This window comes from Caenorhabditis elegans, chromosome IV, assembly GCF_000002985.6.
Source record: "Caenorhabditis elegans chromosome IV".
NCBI classification, from domain to species: Eukaryota; Metazoa; Nematoda; class Chromadorea; order Rhabditida; family Rhabditidae; genus Caenorhabditis; species Caenorhabditis elegans.
Window position 1 is genome coordinate 10,047,317 of NC_003282.8, and position 19,406 is coordinate 10,066,722.

Genomic DNA, 19,406 nt, shown 5'->3' on the forward strand with positions numbered 1-19,406 from the left:
TCTACTCATTTTATTCTCTTTTTATCTGGTTTTTTGTTCCTGTTTCTTTTCTTTCCATTGATTATATTCTCTATTTTTTAGATTTTCAAGTATGTCAAGAGTATTTCTCGAGGAGGCTGATCGTCCTCCTCCCGCTTATTATCAAAATAATAATTCAAAAGAGCAAGAACCATTGAAAATTGTTCCCTTTCAGACGCCGGACCCAGAAAGTGAGTATTTTGAAAATTAACAAATGTTTTAGTGAAAATTTGTTCTTATCATCATTCATTGCATTCACAGTTAATTTGCGATGTGCCCACCAGGAACGTCGCAGATTGACATTATGGGCATGGGATACACACATCGTCAAAAAAGAAAAAATCACGATGTAGACATTATGTCGCCAATTAACTGTGTGTATAATACTAAATGCCTATTTTTAATTTCTGCAATTGCTTGTAGATTTCCCACATATTTAAGAAAAATAAAACTATAGGAAACATCTGTTTTTTAATTCCTACTTTTTAATTCCTACTTCTTAAAGACTGGCTAAGAAATCTAATAATAAGAACACTTGAACAATCTTATTATTTATTTTTCAGAATGGATTAGTGCTCCTGAATTTGTTCCTCGTTCGAAGCAGCTAGCAGATGCATTCGGCTTTCCAGCAACTGATTTTGATAATCAAAACATTCCAAAAGCAACACAATTTGGTAATATTGTATTTTATACTTTTGAGGAAAAACGTATTTTTTAAGATCCAAACTATTACGATTTCTCTCATCAGAATCCATTTTCACCACAGTCCATTTCAATGAATACACCTGCTCCTTTCAATGGTATTCCACCTGGATACACTGCTAATATGACAACCATTAATCGTAAGTTGGATATGGTCCAGTTTATGCGAGGCTAGAGGGGAACAATGAAGATTCATTAATCAATCGAATATTAATTTTGAACAATGAAAAACCAGGATTGAAGATTAAAATGAATAAAAGTGTGATTTTTGACAGTGTTCGATTCTTCCTCTCATGCCTCCTTTCTTACACAAACCTCTTTTGCCACTCACTTTTCCCCTCCAGCAGAGTACTAAATGTTCATCTTCTTATCCTTTCCGCCTCCGCGTCTTTTCTCTAAACCTCTTCCTCTTCCATACTCTGTTGTCATGTCCGTTATCACCTCTCTCAATCCTTGACTCTTCTCTCATAACCTCGGTCATTCTAAAGGGGGACTCTAGACTGGGAACTGCCAACTCAAAACTACTGTTTCTCTCTTTTTCTCTATCAATCTCCAACTCTGTTCCATTACAGCAGGCAACGGTCCACCGATTGCAGCCATTTTGCTCCGCAAGAAGCGAAAAAGACGTTCAAAACATTCAACAAATTCAATGGTCAACGCACATTCAGTAAGTGTTATACAGTTTTTTAAAAATCATAAGATGTTTTTCAGACATCCCCCTGCTCCTCACATCCATCGGACCCAAATGGGGACATTTCATCTTGTGATGAGTTTCAAAAACATTCAGATGTAGAACATAATGATCTCAGTGGCTCTTGTCCAGATTTGACTGCTCAGCAAATTCAGAAGTGGGATGATTATTTGGTGAGTGTTTACGTTTGAAAATATGCTCATCTAACGTTTTCAGTATGAAACGGCAAAAGCAGTAAACGAAAACGGAGTTCTACACGAGAGTACCGGAGAAAGAACATCGGAAGACCTCAGTTCTTCGGTGTACGAGGTTGCAGCTCCTGGAATTATGGAAACTTTAACACAGACAATTTCTGGAACATCAAATAAAGAACTTCAAAAACTGGATCAAGAAATTAATGGAAATGTTATGACATCATCAATGGTCTTGAGAAAACTTGCGAATCACACTTTCATATCAGATGGCTGTTCAGAAAAGACACTGGAACAAGAAATGAAGGATTTAACATTCAGAAGGCCTATCACACCGGTTAGCATCTGACTATTGATTTAAAATTAAATCTGAATATTCAGCAAAGATACGGATATCCACAAATCGATAACAATGTATCTCCTTACGTTCATTTGGCAACGTTGGATTCAAAAAAGAAAAAAGTCACAAATCATTTAATCGATAAGGATGCACTGAAAGCATATGTAGGTGTTTAATTTTAAATTTTGACAAGATAATGTAAAGATGCAAACTTTAAGATTTCCAATAACTTAAAAATCATTTCAATATGAACCTGACAATGCTCTATTTTAATGAAATTAATTAAATATGTTATGGCGAGATTGGAACTACAGTGGATCTGTAAAATGTTGAGGAGGGTGTTGAGGAGGGTATTCTCGCAAACAAAAACAAAAAATCTCGTAAAGGAGCCGGATGTTCATCCAAAGTGTGGTTATTTGTCTCTCCAACGCTAGCTCTTTTTGTCTTTGGACCAAGGGTGTCGGTTTTGGAAATCGAAAAAATCTAAAAATTAGCTGCCACGACCGAAATAATTTTTTGGTAGAAAGAACATTTTCTTTGTTGTACGTCTGGTTGACTAACTGTTGCATTACACGCTGTTTTGGATCGAAATAATGGACAGGGTTGTCAAAAATTGAGCTGGAAGTTGGAAAATCGAAAAATCGAAAAAACTAAAAAAAAATCGCGTTCAAATCGTTCCATAAAAAATGTTTATGTCGGTATTTTGAGTTAAAAAATTTTGAAAAGGAACAATCAGTCACCCAGGTGTACAATAAAAAATAAATTTAGATTATCAGCTGAATAGTTCAGTTTTGACAAACAATTTTTCGATTTTTTTCGATTTTGAAACCGACACCCTTGCTTTGGACACGCCAAACCTCGAAAAGACAGATTTAAAGTCGAATGAAAAAACTACGTTTTTTTAACTGTTTTCATATGTAGGAAAACCTGTGCCAATATCTAAAATAAAACTCTTCAAGTTGATGTTAAATTAATTTTTTTTTAAATTTAATACTTCTTCAGTTGGATGAAGAGGAAGAGGAAGAAGATTTCTTGGAAGGACTGAATATTACAGTTAATAACTTTGACACGTGCGAAGTAAGTTAAATAGTTTCAATCCTTCAATTAATTTCCAAACTTTAGGATTTGAGTCTTTCCGATGTTGAACAACCATCTCGATTCCAACAATTTCAAGATGCGATTCGAAAGAATACGATAGTCATTTCTACGGATCTTCAAGCACCTGGTAGACAGTGCTGCACAATTATGTAGATAAACAAAGGTTACGCGTTGTTTAATAAAGTTTTACACATTTTCAATAAACATTTATTGAAAAAAACAAATCAAAGGGATGCACTGCTACCTCCACCACAAAGCACTTTTACACTGAAAGAAATTGGTTTTTTTTCAAATTTTATTTTAAGTTTACAACTTACTTCCACCAACTGGACTCTTTTGGCTCATCAAAAATGTTAAGATCAAAATTGCTGAAAAAGTAAATTGAAACTAAAAAAAAAGAATTTTTAAATCATTTCACCTCTCAGTTGCTCCTTTTTCAAAAACTGGAGACATTGCTGGATTAATATCAAAACCCACTGATTCACGACTGGGCGAGTGACCTTGATTCGAATCGCTTAAACATTTCTTCGAAAAAATGCTCCCGTAATTTTCAAATCTTACCATCCATATGGATCCTGGCATTCAGCTGGAGAAGCGGTGTCACAAACACCACAATTAAACACTAAATATCCCAAAAATCCACACAAAAAGACGAGGTTAACTGAAAAAAATTAAATAATTTTCTAAGCAAAGGTATACAAGATAAAACTTACAATAAAATGTGTTCAAAGCTTCCAGGCCAAATATGACGAAACTCATTATTGTTTTTTTCTTGTACAACAATCTCTCCAGGATCAATTTTAGAGAAATAACAGAAAAAATTAAGAATGAACTCGTATTTTTTTAAATTCAGAATACTGAGGAAACGTGAGAGAAAATAACAATGTACGTGGACGTTTTAAAACATTGTTATAAGTTCCACAACTTTATCAAGGTAGCACAAAAATTGGTGTCACAGACGTTATGTTAATTTCTCGTTTCGCAAAACCGAGTCTTTGAAGAACATAGCGTCGAAGAGTATCTGAGAATATCCATAGTAAATATGGATTTATACTTGCATAAAGATCACTGAAAGAAATATATTTTTTCGAAAGTTTGAACATTTAATTTATTTGTTTTTGGAGAAGCCATGCACTAGCCTGCAATTAGTCGACTATGTGCAGTTTTTTGCAGTTTCCATCAAATTTTAACTGATTTCAAGAAAGATTCAGTACATTCACATTCAAATAATTGATTAAGAATCTCAAAACTATAATTCGAAAAATGGGAGTTTATAAAATTTTCTAAATGTGTAGAAAAATAGGGCATTACATAAAAGGGCACCATAGATGACCTACAATACTATAAAATGTTGTTCCCAAATTTATTAATTTCAAACTTCTGTCAAAATATAGTCAGTTGATTCAAAAACTTCAGCTGAAACTTTAGAGAAAGTGTTCACAAATGGTCTGAAAATTACCGATTTCCGAAAAACAAAGCTCAATAATTTGATGATTCAGTAATCGTTAATTGACAACTTTCAAATTATTTTTGAGCATTTTCTCCAATCTTTCAGCTAAAAAATATATTTTCATATGAATTGTCTATATTTTGACACAAATTTAAAATAAATGTGGGAACAACGTGGCGCAATAGTTCAATCTGTAGAATTACCGCTCACCCCTGCTCTTAAAGTTTTAAAACATTGACGAAATTACGATAAACTCTTTGTTGGTTTTTTTGTAAGTTGCTCAATATGACCGAATTGATATGATTACAACCAAATTACTAGCATGTTAAATCAAGCTCCCTACCTTTTCAGAAAACTCTAAAAAACTAACCTCAATGCATTATAAACCATATAAAACTGATCAGTAGAAAATCCCAAAATATCAGATCCTCCAAAAATAAAAAGTAGTAAAACGGACATTTGAACACAAACTGTAATTGTACTCATGGTGAATAGTTTTGCTTCTCTCATCCTTGCTAGCTCTTTTCGTTTTGATATATGTCGCGTTGGTCGGGGCTAAATTAAACCTATATGTTTATCTAAACACTTTCTAATTGTACCGGTGTTTTCTTATTTCTTTCATGAAGAACTATAAATAAATAACAGTAGGTTAGAACTAGAAACAAACAATTTACAAATAAAAACACACCACCAATTACGAAAAATATGTTTGTCATTGTTACACTGAAATTTGATAGCGATAAAGTGTTATCTAAAAATCTTTTTACTTCAAAAACTTTGGCACAATTCCATTTTGTTCGTTGCGGAATAGCTGAGTTGGATTGAAAAAAGTGGAAATACCAACTGACAATCCAAAAATGTATTGAATGGAGATAGCTACCCAGATACGGTACCCTTTCCACATCTTAAAAGGTACAGGTTGTCTTTTTACTGTAAAAAATGTACAGAAATCGATAACTTACTAGATGAAATATTGTAGGAAAAAGCATGACTGATAGACGATTTGCAGCTAAAATTGAAACTCCCATAGCCTGACATATTCCTAGAACTATCATAATCACAATTATGAAAAGTTTTGATTTAAAAAAAACGCGCCTGTGCTCCATGCAAAATACAAATAAACATGTGTATATCCTCTACCCAAGAACATATAAACTGGTACGAACCAACCCCATTTGGCAAACATTGCGCCAAAATAGTTGGTCAACAGGGTCCCTAAAAATTAATTCCAATCTGAACTTTAGATACACAATTGTTCTTTGGCCGTTTTGAAATATGATGATGATTAAGCTTTTAAAATTGTTTCGAGACAAATATTTCAAACAAAACACTGTAAGTATCGTCGGTGGGTGTTTTAATAATCTCACATGACTAAATATAATAAGTAAACATTTCAAAAATTTATAGATTTGTCAAAAGTTCAGGAAAAGTTTGGTAAATTCAGTTGCAGAATGCAATTTTTAATTTAAAATTTTTTTAATTTTCACCATGATGTTTCTCCATAGCTCCATGTTTTTTAAACAAAAAATCGAATTTCTCCATTGGCGATGCTTTGGTATTTTTAACAAAAGAGCTCTTTTTGCGAAAAACTCACAAATATCTATGCCAGCTGTAGAGAGGCATAATTTAAAAAATGAACTCATCAACTCTTGAAATTTCCGACTATGTGCATCAAATAAAGCCCAAATGATTGTTAAATGAACTGTTAATGTAATACAGAAAAAACAAAATTGAATAGTTTCCACATTTCTCACCAGTCTCTCGTCTTCTACAGTTCTAGTAATATTGACATCAGCCATTTCAAGATTCCAGAAATCCTGTGGTAGAGCCGAATAAGGTGTCATTTTAGACTTTCAAGTTGGAATTCTTTGCTCCGAACTTGGCATATGTTGAGAAATCAACAACATGAAATAATTACAGGGTTTCTCATTTCCAAATATTTGTTCTTAAATCACCTGTTTTGATGAATTCTTGATGAAAAATGATATCGGGTTTTAAATTTGCATTATGATTAAACTATGTGCACTTTTCAGTCATTTTGGACTTAACTAAGTCTCCTGGTGATGCATACCAAATGCCTGCCTGCCTTCCTTTGGCGATTTGTCTGTGTTTCCCGGAATATCATACACCAAAAACAGGTAGGTATGAATATCACTTTTATAAAAATTGAAAAAACAACAAGTTATATTCAAAACAGTTTATTTAGAGAGAAAAGTAATTGAGATCTCTTCAAAGCAAAGTACTACGTACTGGGCAACCACCAGAATCCTTTTTCATCGCCATTCCCGACCAGGTGCCATCCTGAAACACAATATCGATTGAATAGGGATGTATAATAAAACTACCAAAGTATTCTCAACATCTCGATTTGGTTTCAACCATGACACATAAAGAAGATCCTTACGAGCCATAAGAAGAGCCATAATAGGAAGCTTAGCCTTCTTCTCATCCACTGCAAACATTCTCAATTCTCCTGGAACTACTACTTGGCGAATAAATTCATTCTTCTGAACAATTGCGTTGCAAATCGCTAATGTGATTTTTTCAATGAAAACTTCAGCTTTATCTTCTTGATCTCCACTACGACAGAATCCACGAAGAAGTTCTTGATCGGCTTCCACTGGGATTTCTTTTGAAATGAGAGATTCAAGCTTGATGAGTTGGAGGACACGAGCACTGTTGATGATTATATCCTCACACTAAAATCAATAACTTATATAATCGTACACTTTCAAATGCTAACCGATTCATCGTCCTCAACAGCTCCCGCCTTCTCATTTGCTTTCAAAACTTTGCACTTTTTCATTTTACTTTTCTTCCTCAACGCAGCAAGCTTATCAATAACTTCTGGCATTTTCTGATCTCCTTTGATATCAGCTCCATCAACATCAATCTTCCAACGCATTTTGTTTTTGATTCCATGAGTTCCGGATTGTGCAGGTGCTGCGGGTCCAGCGACTTCCTTCAATTTTCTAGATTAGAGTCAAATCAAAGCAGTTTTCGTACGTTCTGGTTTCACTCAATTAAACTCCTATTGGTTTTGGGTTTCTTCTGGCGATTGCCGGATGATCACGTGTCAGTAAAAAATAACTAAGTAATATCCCTCAGTTCTATTGTTTGAAAATTTGGCTGGAATTCGGAAAATTTTATATATAAAGAACCCAAATCCTAGTGGTTGCCAATTTCTCGAGAAATTGGTTTCTTGTTTTTTTTTTGAGATTTCCAGAAGGAGATTCCAGGATTGTTAATGATTTCGAAATAAAAAACAACACTCAACAACGCTTCAACCTGAGCCTAACAAGCCTCAGAAACATAATTCCTGTGTGTGTAAAAATATGAGATTCCTCACCTCAAAAACACTCGCTTCCTGTTCTTCCTTCTTAGCTTCTATTTTCTTCGGAATCTTCACTGGAACATCTTCAGTTTTCGATCCACCAACACCTCCTCCACCTCCATCATCTTTCTTCAATTTCTCATCTTTCTTCACCTTCTCCTCTTTTCTCTCTTTCTTCTCCTCTCCAATACTTTTCGAATTCGGATTTGGTGATGGTTGCTCAACATTCTTGTCTTCTGTTGTTTTCTGCTCTTCGCGAATTCCTCGGCGCTTCTAAAATATTACAAATTATAATTCACTTTTTCTGGTAAGTGCCTCACAATCAAACTCTTAGATCTTGAATTTCCAGAAAAAACTGATTCCCTTGATTTGTCGTTCGGACTTTGATTTCCTGGTGGAGGTTTATCATCTTCGTGAGAATCACCAGTTACCGCGGTTTTCTCATTACCACCACCATTTCTGAAAAATTGGAAACATATAAAATGAAATTCGGAAATACAATTACTAACGAGAAGAACTTCTTCCATTTTGAGATTGAGCGACTGTTTGACTTCGATTTCGATTTTCCCATATTTTGACTGAAATTTTTAAAAACATTTCTAATTATCAAGTAGAAGATATATTATGTTGTTTGGCAACATCAACTACTGTAGGGCTTCTACGATATCTGCTTGCCTAAGTTCCGGCATAGTTCGCCTCCAAAGAGACCTACGCATACTTTGCATTGAAAAATAAACAATATGTCCACCTTCATGAGCACCTATAGGATATACGCCTAACAAAATCTTTTGTGGAAACCGTATCTTGACGTAGTTTATCTTTGAAACTCCACTTAGACAAGGCTTAGAAAATCTAAGCACGACTGTTGCCATCTAAGAGCCCACAGCACCTACCTAGGCCAAGAAAATTCTGTCTATGCCGGGTCCCACTTGAGGGCTTACAGCTTACCAGCGAACAACTCGGGCATTGCAATCCAGGCTGTTCACAACACCCTAGAACGTCGCATGCAAACTACAGTAAACGATTTCTGAAAACGTGTCCAAACTTACTTCGAATCGGTGTAAATTATGAAGAAAGTTAATGTACTCTTTCTTGATTGAATTTGAAACTAATCGATTTTTGCTTATTTTGATGTAAATTGATCAGTTCAAGAGATAAGAAATTAAAAATGGAACAAAAAGTCATGAAAAATAAATTTGGCAGTGAATTATTTTAATTTTTTTAAGAGTACATTTTAAGAGTACATTTACCTATAGTTTTATCATGTCTTGCATGAAGCTCTATGTAAATGAAACCCTAAATGTGTTGGGAAAGTTTAAAAAAAAATTCAAAGGCAATCTATCTCGACCCGATCGAGAAGTCTCATTAGGAAATTTAGCAGATGACAAAAAATTAATGTTTTTAATTAGCTGTTTAGAATCTTTCATACTGTTCGCTTTAAACTCTAAGTCAAGAGATAATAATTGTTTTTTTTTAAATATTTCTTCAAAATCAGCATAATTATATTTCATCAAGGAACAAATACACAAAAACGAAAAATTAAATTTTCACAGGGAGGAACACAAGGAAAACCAAATAAATCACATCGAGTTTCTGACGAAAAAAAGTGATAAAAATGGGATGGGAAAGGATGAGTGGACAGTGTTAAGGGAACTGATATAAGAACCCGAGAAAACTTTAGATGAATTTTCAGTGAAAGATGAGACTAGAAACGAATAAAATGAGAGGAGCAAAGTGTGCCTTTTTTGGGAAGAGAATGCCCGTTTTTAAATGGGAACTGGAAAGTCATCTAGACGTCGCAGAAAATCAAAAAATGATTATAAATTATTGAAAATGCGCCAGAAAAGTATTCAGCTTGAAACGGAAATAAAACAACTATTCACAATAAAAGTGTTAATCTTCTAATTTACATGCATTGACAGAGATGGTGGGAATGACTAGAATAAAACAAAATATGAATAAATTCAAATGAAACAATTTCTGTATTTTTCAATTTAGAGAACCGTATTGCTTCTACGCTTCCGCTCTGTTGGATCCGATTTCAATTTGTAGATCATTTCACCAAGTTGGTCGATCTCATGGACGTTTTCGGTCTGAAAATTTGAAAATGGAAGTTGGAATTAAACTTGAAGACTTACCAAATAAATAAGTGTTGTCCATATCATATCCATCAATTTTGAATCATCAATTTGATCAATCCGAACTGAAATTCCCTTCGGACTCAATCGATTGAATGGAATATTGTGAGCATGACATCTATCCTGCGCCATCTCTACAGCTGTCAAATCTTGACCAACTACTTGTTCCAAAATAAGAGTTGAAAGATGTCCAATATTCATTGCCTTTGCTCTTATACTCTTCCCACTTTTATATTTTCTTTCTGCGAGTGCTGGTTCACCAGTTCCAATTGAAAGAACACCGGCAAGATGGATCGGTTGTTGATGTTTCGAGAAACTATCATATTCTTTGAATAATACATTCAGTGGATAATTGGCAACAAAACTTCCATCAACCAACACTTTGTTTCCATATATGAAAGGTTCAAAATATGTTGGAGCAGCACTGCTTGCTCTTGCAGCTTCTCTGAATAAAACATCTTGATCCTCATTCAACGGTGCTCCAAATGGTTTTGTGAATGAATAATTTCTGAAGACATGAAGTCTTGCTGGAGCTGTGCTTATGTCCAATGCAGGGATAGTGAGACGAGTTGGGCATTCTTGGAGAGTTTGAGTTGGGAAGCAATCTCCCAATACTTTATCGATATTCTTAGTTTGAACAGCTACTTGATCTCCAAGCAGTCGTTTTACAGTACTTCCACGAAGAAAAATTTGACTTTTCATATCCCAGTATTGGAAAAAACATTCACTTATTGATATCTTATTGACCATTGAGAGAGCTAGCATACTTCCTGTTGATGTTCCAATAAACCAATCAAAAAGATTCGGAAGTGTTTCATCACCAAGAAGCCTTCGAGAGGCATATAGAAGGCATACCACTGAAGTTATATTAAATAGGAAATTTATAAGAATTTAAGAATTCTAACCTGAAACCAATCCCCTCATTCCTCCACCATCAAGACACAATGCCATAACTCCATCAACCTTTTTTGATCGATTTATTTGAATGGGTGTTCTCTCGTACATCTCCTCAAAAATGACTCCAGAAAACTCGAGGAATGATTTAAATTTCACAGCGCATTCTTCACAAACACTCCCATTGTCAATCCGATCTGCCAGTGTTTTCTCTCCAAAATCATCCTTGAAAAGTGGTGTTGGATCAGCTCCCAAAGTCAGAAGAAGGCGCATTTCAGTGATTGTTGATTGAGGAACTGACCATATTTCCAGAAGTTTTGATGTCATCTGTGAATTGATAATTCAGGCCTATGATATCACAATGCTTTATGGGAATTATTAAAGTTCACATGTGACTAATACAGTACTGATTAAACATTTTTAGAGTTTGGTCACACAAGAAACATGCTGAATATACGTCATATTTGTTGAAAAAAAAGCACAATTGTACAACCAATATCAATGCCCAGGATTTGAAGTTGCTTTTGACAATTTTCAACAAAATCTAAAGTTTTTTCCTAAACTCTTATTTAAATTTCAATTGAAAATTTTCATAGAGAGCCTGTTTTAATCAAAACTTCTGTAATTGCACATTAATAAAAAGTTATTCAATTCCTAGTTTCTTCCTAGTCAAAATGTTCTTTGATCGATTAATTTGGATCTTTGATGATTGCTATTAAATTGTGTGCACTGATAACAATTGTCTGTGTCAGCTGTAAACTGTTCTAGGTCAAAGGTCGTTTTTTTGTGAAGAGAGAATGTTCCCGTACCATTGCATTTCCCGGTGCCTGCTCAGCTTGTGCTCCTTTTTCTTTTTGTGCCTGAACTGCCGATTTGAGGAATGCAATCATATTATCCACTCTCTCCGCTTTCTTCTTTGTGCTCATCTGATGAGCACAACGAGTTGACGGCATTGTGCTGGAGCTCACCGGATTGCGGGAACCCAAGTTTCAGATGGGAGAGACTTCTAAAAAAATAAAATAAAATGTCGGTCGAAACGACGAATGAAAGAGGAAAATTCGACGAAAAATTGAAAAGAAGCTGTTTGAGTGCGTGTCTGTGAGTGCTTCATGAAAAATAAGCCGATGGAGGTGAAAAATGATAACGTTTTGATAAGGGCATTCAGGAAATTATTCATGTGAATGGCAAAGTCCAATTTGAAGAACGTTTTCTTATCAATATTTATCTCAATATTTTGGTCAAAGTTTCGAATCAATACACGTGGCAATGATAACAACTTATCTTGTTCCGTCTAGACGCATCTTAAAAATGAGTTTTTACAAGTTTGCAGTTCTTACAAAGAAAATTAATCAGTTTGAAGTTTCAATTTTTTCTGATTTTCTAACACATTGCTAATTTTAAAATTTATTCAAAAGCGAAACACATTTCCTAACACTTTACATTTTGGTCTAAAAATTTTATGTTATTTTTTAGTAATTTTGAAATCGTAATAATATTTTGTTGCTTTGACGTTTAATATTTTGTGGTGACTTGTTTTGAATTCTAATGATTTAATTTATCTTATAATTAACACATGTATTATGTTCAATTGGTAAATGTGTTACAACTCATCAAAATTTTATTTTTCTTACAATCCTAAATTGCTTAAAAGTTATAACGTCTATAATAATGGTTTTTGGAAATGTTTAAAAATTTCAAAAATATTATTTTTATCAGTCCTAGTCATATTTCAACCAAAACCAATAAATATAAAATTTGAAAAGTTCATATAAACGAGAAAACGATGAGAAAAATGGGGTCAGACTCGGAGCCGCGGCGCTCAAAAAATGATCAAGTTAGAGCGTGTTGATTAGACGAAAAAGTAGTTTAGACAACTAGAGAATGCTTAGTTACAATGAATAAATAAAAGACACAGACTAGACAGACCAATTGTCGATGCGAAAAGAGGAACTGAGTGCAAAACGGACGGGAAATGCTTTCGGAAATTGAGAGATGAGGATGAAGTCGGAAAAGAATATGAGACGTTCTTAACTGAAAAGTTGAAAAATTAAAAATTAAAAGTTATGTGAGAGAAAGAGGGTTCATCAAGAATAAGTCAATCAAAAAATCAAAACTCATACGGAGAAACCATTAAAAAATACGGAGAAATGATAAGAAACGGAAAAAAATTGACTGAAAAACTCTGGGCGCATGAGTGGAGTTGTTACAAAAATCAACGGAGAGGAACAAAAGATTTGAATTTGGCAGTAATATCTGCAATGGCATGGCTTTAAAATTTAAGTTCAAAACTTTTGAAGAACATCTTCCAACAGACATTCGATACTTAGACAACAAAAAGTTTCGATCAGAATTTTAAATCTGCTGACTGTACGTTCAACACGACAAATTTGGAACTAAAATTATATTTTTTTGAAGTAAAAAATTTCGATTTTATATTATAATAAGTTTTGTATTGACACCTAAATCAAGGTCAAGTGAAAACTAAAAAAAACCTCTGTTTAATCATTTCAACAGTAGTACTTTTGGAAATACTATCTCCATCATCAATCTTATTTTGTCTCGTAACAGATGATACAGAAGAGATCAATGACGATACATTCTCTCGAACAATGGCTACTTTGTCTGAAACTGGACGAAATATTATGAGAAACTGAGATGTCGACAAGAGAAAAAGAGAACAAACCATCCATACTTTTCAAACATTTTTTTTTTCATTTTGTTCCGTATCTAGTGATGTAAGGTCTCAAAATTCATGGAAAGTTGATAAGATGATAGATAAGTTTTTGCTTGCAAACTAAAAAAAACTCTCAGTTACTCACCTTTTGCCTCAATTTCAATGCAAATAGATCACTAAAAACTAGCGAGAAATCGACAAATATTTGTACGAAAATTGTGGTTTTTACTAGGGGTTTTGTTGAGTTGAGAGTCATATCATGGCTTATCAATTTGTGGTTTCAAATGTAGTTTGAAATATAGAAAATAAAGATTTTTGTGGTGTGAAAATGTAACTATAAAATATGAAACTGAGTTGGAGAGAGTTGGATGAAAATAGTATAAAATGAGAGAAAGAGGAATAGATGAAAGAGAGGAAGTTTTAACGGATTATGGGTCACAACATTTAAACATGAAAGTACGAAATAGAGTCAGAATACATATAAGTTTTTTTCTGAAAATCTCCCTAAAAAACTGCGGCAGTTTTTTTTTTCACAAAAACGATGAACCCTTCAGAAGCTTATATTGATTTTCCAAATTTTTCTAATTGTAGGAAAAATTATTATATTATTTTACTGCAATAAAGTTATAAAAATTATAGAAAAAATTTCATAACAAAAATATTAGTTTTTTTCTAAATTATTATCAGTAGCTTTAATTTGAAGTTAACGTTATCAAGTATATTCTTCGAAAACCTACAATACCCCATTGCTCTTTACTAATTAGTAACATACTTCAAACAGAAACAAAAAGAAAAACAGGTGAACATTGAAAATGTCAGACTTACAAAACGTGGCTAACAGAAATTGATATTTGTAGAAGAGAACCTGATTAGAAATTAGTTTTTCAATATATTATTTTCTGATTGAATGTACCAGACAACCCTTAAGAGTCCCAGAGATTGTAGCAGAGAACCAAAATTCTGAAACCGAAAAAATAATAACAATAATTAATCAGCTGGGAAATAATGTTTTTCGAAACCCAATAAGGAAGTTATTATATGTACATAAATGACTCGGCAAAACGTCACAACTTCATAGCAAACTCCTGCAACTCAATAAAAACATTTATATAACTTTGTAAAAAGCTGTTAAGAAGTTGCGAAAACCAACGGGATTGTGAGCGAAATTTAGCTTTACATCTGCTAAGAAATTGCAAAAGTCGTCTGAAAAGCTGCAAAAGTTTGCTTAAAAGCTAAAATGCCTAATTGTTGATAAGAAGTTGCAAGAGTATGCTATGAAGTTAGGCCGTTTTGCCGAGGACAGATGAAATTAGATATACATAAACAGAGAAATTCAATATAGAATTCTCAAATAAAAGAAGAAAGAAGAAAGAGTTACAGTATACATTTCGAATAAGCGTTGTCTTGGAAATATAGACGATGACAGATGAAATGTCTAGACGCATAATGTGAAAATTTTGAGGCGGATTTTTTAGTTTTCACCTTAATAAAATAGTCACAGTTTGTGACTTTCGGTAGTTGTTCACTAATGCCTGCCTCGTGTCTTGACGTGCTTAACTACTAAAAATACATCGAATAACTTAATTGACTGGGGAAATGAGAAATTCGTATATCTAGACTGTGCATACGCTTGAGTAAAAAACGGTAGGCAGGTACGTCATACGTCGATAGACGTGCCTGCCTACTTTGAAACCCTAATCCTACAAAATGAAGTCAATTTTTTTTGTTTGAAGCGATTCAAATCGACTAAACATAATATTGCAGTTCTGAATATTTATATGGAGGTTTTTTTCAATACATATTACATTAGTCACCGTTTTTATGTTTATAGTATTTTTAGTCTCATTTCTCATATTTACTAAAATCACGTTTTATTGATAAATCATTATGAAATCGACAAGCATATCTATTTCTAGAATATCAAAATGACTCACTACTGAGAAATGAATGCAGCTTCTTCAAAGATCACTGAAAAAGTGGAAGAAAAAACAAAGAATGAGAGAAAAGTGCAAGTGCCTACCATAAAAAGAGCACACGCGGAGCCAACGGCAGCGGAAAAAAAGAAAAGAAAATCGATGAGAGGACAGAGAGTTGCTCTGCGGAGCCCCGTGTGCTTTCATGTCTGCGTGTGTCTAGAAGAGCCGAAAATGGAAAGAAAAATGAAAAAAGGAAGGAAAAAGGCGCACCGCTTTTTTTCGCTCCAAACACGACGACGTTAGGAGCTTTTCATCTTTTTCAGCACCAGTCAATTTGAAGAAAAATGTAGAGAGAGAAAGAAAGAGAGCGTGAAAAGAAAATGAATGGGTTTTCAGTGAAAATTTAATTAAAAAAATAAACAAGAAAACAAGGTTCCAATCATCGACAGTGTCTGAAGTTGTGTTTTTTCTTTTCAAAAACTATTATACAAATTCATATTTTTGTATCGTTCTGTAAAGTTTATTCTCAATAATCATACGTAAAAAATAATATAAATCTGAATAAGCTCTAGACAGGATTCGAAAAACTGATAACTCATTGATAATGGAAAGATTAATAAAAAGCAATTGACGTACTACTATGACGAAGCGTCGTGATTGTAAAAAGATTGCGTGTATCCTGCAGTTCCTCCTTGTCTATTTGTAATGTACAAAATGTGACTTCTGGAAATTTTGGAAGTTGTGCCTGAAACTTTTTTCAGCGAGGATTTCATTTCGAAGACCTACTGTACTTGCGTCAGCATTGTTATTCACGTATCGCATGGAAAAATTGTGATTATTAAATTTAAGAGCCATACTGCAGCCAAACAGGGTAGCCGCTCGCTTTTCAACGTTTGACCGTAAACAGGTAATCTCTAAACGAAGTGAACAAATTTTGATCTAGTTTTGGCTAGACATGGGGCAAACATTGGACAGAATTTGTTCGGTAACAAGAGTTGGTCAAGTGGGGGTTCACGTGGTGTCACGGTTTGATCTACAAAAATTGTGGTTTGTGTGGGACTTGCTCACCCAGGAAGAATGTGGCGTTACACGCTTTGCACATCTATTAATAGAGTCTAAATTGTCATTTTTCCCGGAGATCAAATCAAGAAGAGACACTTTGATATCACGTGATGGTGAAACCACATTGGTTCCTTCACAAATAAATTACCAATTCTTGATAAACCATGTCCAAAGTTTGGTCGAGGTTGCACCAAGGTTAATTCAGTTTTTTGAGCAATAAATTGTGGGCTGCTACTTCGGTGTTAACCCTGAACGTATCTTTTAATCTTCTTGTAATATTCGATGTACACAAAACTTTTTGAGCTCATTTCATTTTCCTAGAAATGTATAGAATAGAAGTTTATTAATACTAATTTCTTTGACCAGAAAATGTGCATATTTCATTATTTATCCCACAAACAGATATAATCCTTATCGGGTGTAATGATAAATATAAAACTCTCAAGACCTCACTGTTAGATAATAATCTGTTCCATCAACAAAATGGTGTGTAATCCGTGTCAAATCTCCTTCCAAATCATACGTTCTGTTTGAAAATGTAATCGTGGGCTCTTAAAAGGTGCACCGACACCCAAACAAGTCTGTCATAATATGGGCGGCACAGAGGAGTGAGAGAAAAAGGTGAGACAGGTGTTATTCACTTAAGAAATAGGTTGTATTGACAGACAAAGACAGTTGCACAAATCGAGAGCATTAGATGATGTGACACGTGGAATTTACTTTGACACCGTGAATGGTATTGATGTTGTAAAAAATATATTTTATCTGTGGTTTGATTCAGGTCTGCTTATTTATTTGGTTAAACTTTCCACGTAGGAACACAGCTGCCTACGACCTACAAGGCACCTTCGGCAGGCTCGGCTCAAAAACCACCTTGATCGACTGTGATGTGACCCGTACAGTGTCATGGCAAAGTAGGCGTATGTCGCATTTAAAGAAAGTTGTTGTATATCAAACCTGCAAGGCGGAGGTCACTTGAAATGTTTTATTTTTTTGAAATTGATTTCGGGATTAAAGTTTACAATGCAGATATTATCAAATCTAAAATTCTTAACTCGATTAAACATTTTTTTTAATACAAATTTTTAACAGAAAATTGCAGTCTTGTGATATCATATTTAGTTTTAAAAATCGTACATCTTGCGAACATTTAAAAAAAACCTATAATTGGCACTCTATAACAAACTAGGTCCAATCTTGTAGCAAATTTCCTTTAATGGGCTCTGAAAATTTGATTGAAAATTTCAATGAGAGTTTAAGAAACGAAAGGAGGACAAAGTTGTTAAATTTCAAAACAAACTGAAACTTTCAGAAACAACATAATCAGTTGATTATAAAGATTAACGACTAGTTAAAGGTGTAGACTCCCGAAAAATTCGTGAGTTCTAATTTTACCTGTATCACACCTGCTTTTTCATTGAATTGTTCCCTTTTCATAAATTAGTCTTCATCACAATGCTCCTCCCACTTCATTTATCTCTACGTCTCTCCATTTTTAATACTATTCATGTGTCTGTCATCTAGCATAGTCTGTCACCGATTTGACTGATTACCACCCCGTCCTCTCCCGTCTAAGAGAGCCCCCAACCCAACACACTCCATCCATCCTCTTCTCAATAGTCACAATATTGTCGTTTCTTCACACAACACAAATCTTCTTTTCTCCTCTATTTCTAATTTTTATTGCTTTCTCTTTCATATGATCAATGTTTTGAGTTTGCTCTGAAAATGAATTTTACAGTACATGCGCTATAAATAAAACGTAAGAAGCGACGAGTAAAACGGTACACAGCTCCGCGCGTTCAGTTGTCTCTGAGGAAAATGGAATATATATTTTCAAAATTGTTAATTTCTGTTATAAAACTATAAACGCCCCAATTAAATTCCGTATGTTCCTATTAGTACTGCAAACAAGAATTTTATTCATTTTTTTGGTAATTTTAAATTCGAGACTACTCTTTTTGACTTTTAAAAATCGGACTTTCAAGTAGAAATACACCGGAACTGTGCAATATGATATCCTAAATTACATCAATGAAAAAATTGTTTAAATTTGTGTAGTGGGACTCGCAAGGGGTGCTCTCATGCTAGTAGAAGTGCGAAAAAAAAAAACAGAAACTGTAAAATTATTTTCTTGCAGATCTATGTGTTTACAAAAACTGATTTACATAATCATCCATAATTGTTCAAAAATGTTTGGATTTTTTTTAATGTTAACTTTAAGCTCGGCTACTGCATTGCCCAAGATCATGATTTGAATATTCATTGTCATTTTAAAATTCAAGTTTTTTTCAAATTCCACAATTGAGTAATTCCTCAATCAATATTATTTATGCTGATCTTTTTCTCTTCGGAGCAAAATATTCAACTGCATTTAAATCTTTATTTTCCACCCCCGGAATTTTCTTATTTTATTTCAACTTCTTGAACGATTTCAGTAGACATTAGGTTTTGGGCGTATTTTAAAGTATCGAATTCCAAGCGGAAATGAGTGAAGAAGTGACGTATTCTTTTTCAAAAAATAAGAAAATGACCCCTTCTTTTGGTCACTTTTCTTTTTTCACTTTACGATTTTGCTCACCGTTTTGAATATTCGTAATGAACTTTCTTCAATTTTCAGTATTAATATTCAATAAAAATCAATTTGTTTTCTGACAGTCTGCTAGAAAATTGTTTATTTTTAATTTAATTATCTTCGGTTTTCATAATATCAGAGCTAGACTAAACGTAAAAATGTTCCATTTATGTAATTTCTCTTACACTCTGAGTCTCTTCATCTCTCATTCTTTAATAATAGAGTGATAAGACGTTTGCATGTGTGCACTCATATGCATAATCATAATCTATAGGTCAAATTTGCGCATCTCTTTCGGTTGTTTGCAGTTGACTCTCGGGAGT

At 33.8% G+C, this 19,406-nt stretch overlaps 5 protein-coding genes and 3 non-coding genes across 9 annotated transcripts; 1 reads left to right on the top strand and 7 right to left on the bottom strand.

Annotated features, from left to right (window-relative positions):
- Positions 1 to 91: 91 nt before the first annotated feature.
- On the top strand, positions 92 to 3,256 carry T04B2.3 (Shieldin complex subunit 1; the record flags this gene model as incomplete). 2 transcript variants are annotated; one of them, NM_001047517.2, is made up of 9 exons in its annotated part: positions 92 to 209; positions 582 to 692; positions 738 to 860; positions 1,293 to 1,387; positions 1,432 to 1,584; positions 1,628 to 1,939; positions 1,984 to 2,106; positions 2,945 to 3,019; positions 3,065 to 3,256. In NM_001047517.2, the coding sequence occupies 9 exons, from the start codon at positions 92 to 94 to the stop codon at positions 3,191 to 3,193; spliced, it is 1,239 nt and encodes a 412-aa protein (NP_001040982.1). The 2 variants fall into 2 exon arrangements, with proteins under 2 accessions (NP_001040982.1, NP_001040983.1); NM_001047518.3 differs by lacking the exons at positions 92 to 209; positions 582 to 692; positions 738 to 860 and having other exon boundaries at positions 1,370 to 1,387; positions 3,065 to 3,193.
- Positions 3,230 to 3,872, bottom strand: T04B2.8 (uncharacterized protein). Its single transcript, NM_001028185.4, has 5 exons — positions 3,754 to 3,872; positions 3,602 to 3,701; positions 3,459 to 3,554; positions 3,358 to 3,408; positions 3,230 to 3,307 (listed from the first exon to the last, which is right to left on the bottom strand). The coding sequence occupies exons 1-5, from the start codon at positions 3,797 to 3,799 to the stop codon at positions 3,265 to 3,267; spliced, it is 336 nt and encodes a 111-aa protein (NP_001023356.1). The 5' UTR covers positions 3,800 to 3,872; the 3' UTR covers positions 3,230 to 3,264.
- A 97-nt stretch (positions 3,873 to 3,969) lies between these two features.
- On the bottom strand, positions 3,970 to 6,334 carry srv-12 (G_PROTEIN_RECEP_F1_2 domain-containing protein; the record flags this gene model as incomplete). The annotated part of the gene is made up of 7 exons (NM_069419.2): positions 3,970 to 4,108; positions 4,861 to 5,045; positions 5,090 to 5,213; positions 5,258 to 5,394; positions 5,453 to 5,532; positions 5,586 to 5,705; positions 6,085 to 6,334. 7 exons carry the CDS (start codon positions 6,332 to 6,334, stop codon positions 3,970 to 3,972), a joined length of 1,035 nt encoding a protein of 344 aa, NP_501820.2.
- T04B2.9 lies at positions 4,676 to 4,705 on the bottom strand. Its single transcript, NR_056499.1, has one exon. It is a non-coding gene; the product is annotated as an Unclassified non-coding RNA T04B2.9 (non-coding RNA).
- Positions 6,335 to 6,673: 339 nt separating the features above from the next.
- On the bottom strand, positions 6,674 to 8,922 carry T04B2.7 (DUF2780 domain-containing protein). Its single transcript, NM_182309.5, has 7 exons — positions 8,874 to 8,922; positions 8,334 to 8,402; positions 8,145 to 8,283; positions 7,840 to 8,097; positions 7,234 to 7,452; positions 6,836 to 7,189; positions 6,674 to 6,791 (listed from the first exon to the last, which is right to left on the bottom strand). The coding sequence occupies exons 2-7, from the start codon at positions 8,393 to 8,395 to the stop codon at positions 6,720 to 6,722; spliced, it is 1,104 nt and encodes a 367-aa protein (NP_872109.2). The 5' UTR covers positions 8,396 to 8,402; positions 8,874 to 8,922; the 3' UTR covers positions 6,674 to 6,719.
- Positions 8,234 to 8,254, bottom strand: 21ur-13645. Its single transcript, NR_056500.1, has one exon.
- Positions 8,923 to 9,274: 352 nt separating the features above from the next.
- On the bottom strand, positions 9,275 to 11,862 carry ipla-7 (PNPLA domain-containing protein). Its single transcript, NM_001383178.1, has 4 exons — positions 11,666 to 11,862; positions 10,868 to 11,183; positions 9,963 to 10,819; positions 9,275 to 9,917 (listed from the first exon to the last, which is right to left on the bottom strand). Exons 1-4 carry the CDS (start codon positions 11,807 to 11,809, stop codon positions 9,819 to 9,821), a joined length of 1,416 nt encoding a protein of 471 aa, NP_001369902.1. The 5' UTR covers positions 11,810 to 11,862; the 3' UTR covers positions 9,275 to 9,818.
- A 414-nt stretch (positions 11,863 to 12,276) lies between these two features.
- 21ur-14738 lies at positions 12,277 to 12,297 on the bottom strand. The gene has a single exon (NR_056501.1).
- Between the last annotated feature and the right edge of the window lie 7,109 nt (positions 12,298 to 19,406).

Excerpts from the sequence above, each read along its gene's own strand:
- ipla-7 (NM_001383178.1), bottom strand. The coding sequence starts at position 11,809 with ATGCCGTCAACTCGTTGTGCTCATCAGATGAGCACAAAGAAGAAAGCG. Across the intron at positions 11,184-11,665 it reads AGGCACCGGGAAATGCAATG|ATGACATCAAAACTTCTGGA; the intron begins GTACGGGAACAT and ends ATCAATTCACAG. Across the intron at positions 10,820-10,867 it reads AATGAGGGGATTGGTTTCAG|TGGTATGCCTTCTATATGCC; the intron begins GTTAGAATTCTT and ends ATATAACTTCAG.
- T04B2.7 (NM_182309.5), bottom strand. The coding sequence starts at position 8,395 with ATGGGAAAATCGAAATCGAAGTCAAACAGTCGCTCAATCTCAAAATGG. Across the intron at positions 8,284-8,333 it reads AAATGGAAGAAGTTCTTCTC|AAATGGTGGTGGTAATGAGA; the intron begins GTTAGTAATTGT and ends CCAATTTTTCAG. Across the intron at positions 6,792-6,835 it reads GAGATGTTGAGAATACTTTG|GATGGCACCTGGTCGGGAAT; the intron begins GTAGTTTTATTA and ends ATTGTGTTTCAG.
- T04B2.8 (NM_001028185.4), bottom strand. The coding sequence starts at position 3,799 with ATGAGTTTCGTCATATTTGGCCTGGAAGCTTTGAACACATTTTATT. Across the intron at positions 3,702-3,753 it reads AGCTTTGAACACATTTTATT|TTAACCTCGTCTTTTTGTGT; the intron begins GTAAGTTTTATC and ends AATTTTTTTCAG. Across the intron at positions 3,409-3,458 it reads GAAAAAGGAGCAACTGAGAG|CAATTTTGATCTTAACATTT; the intron begins GTGAAATGATTT and ends TTACTTTTTCAG.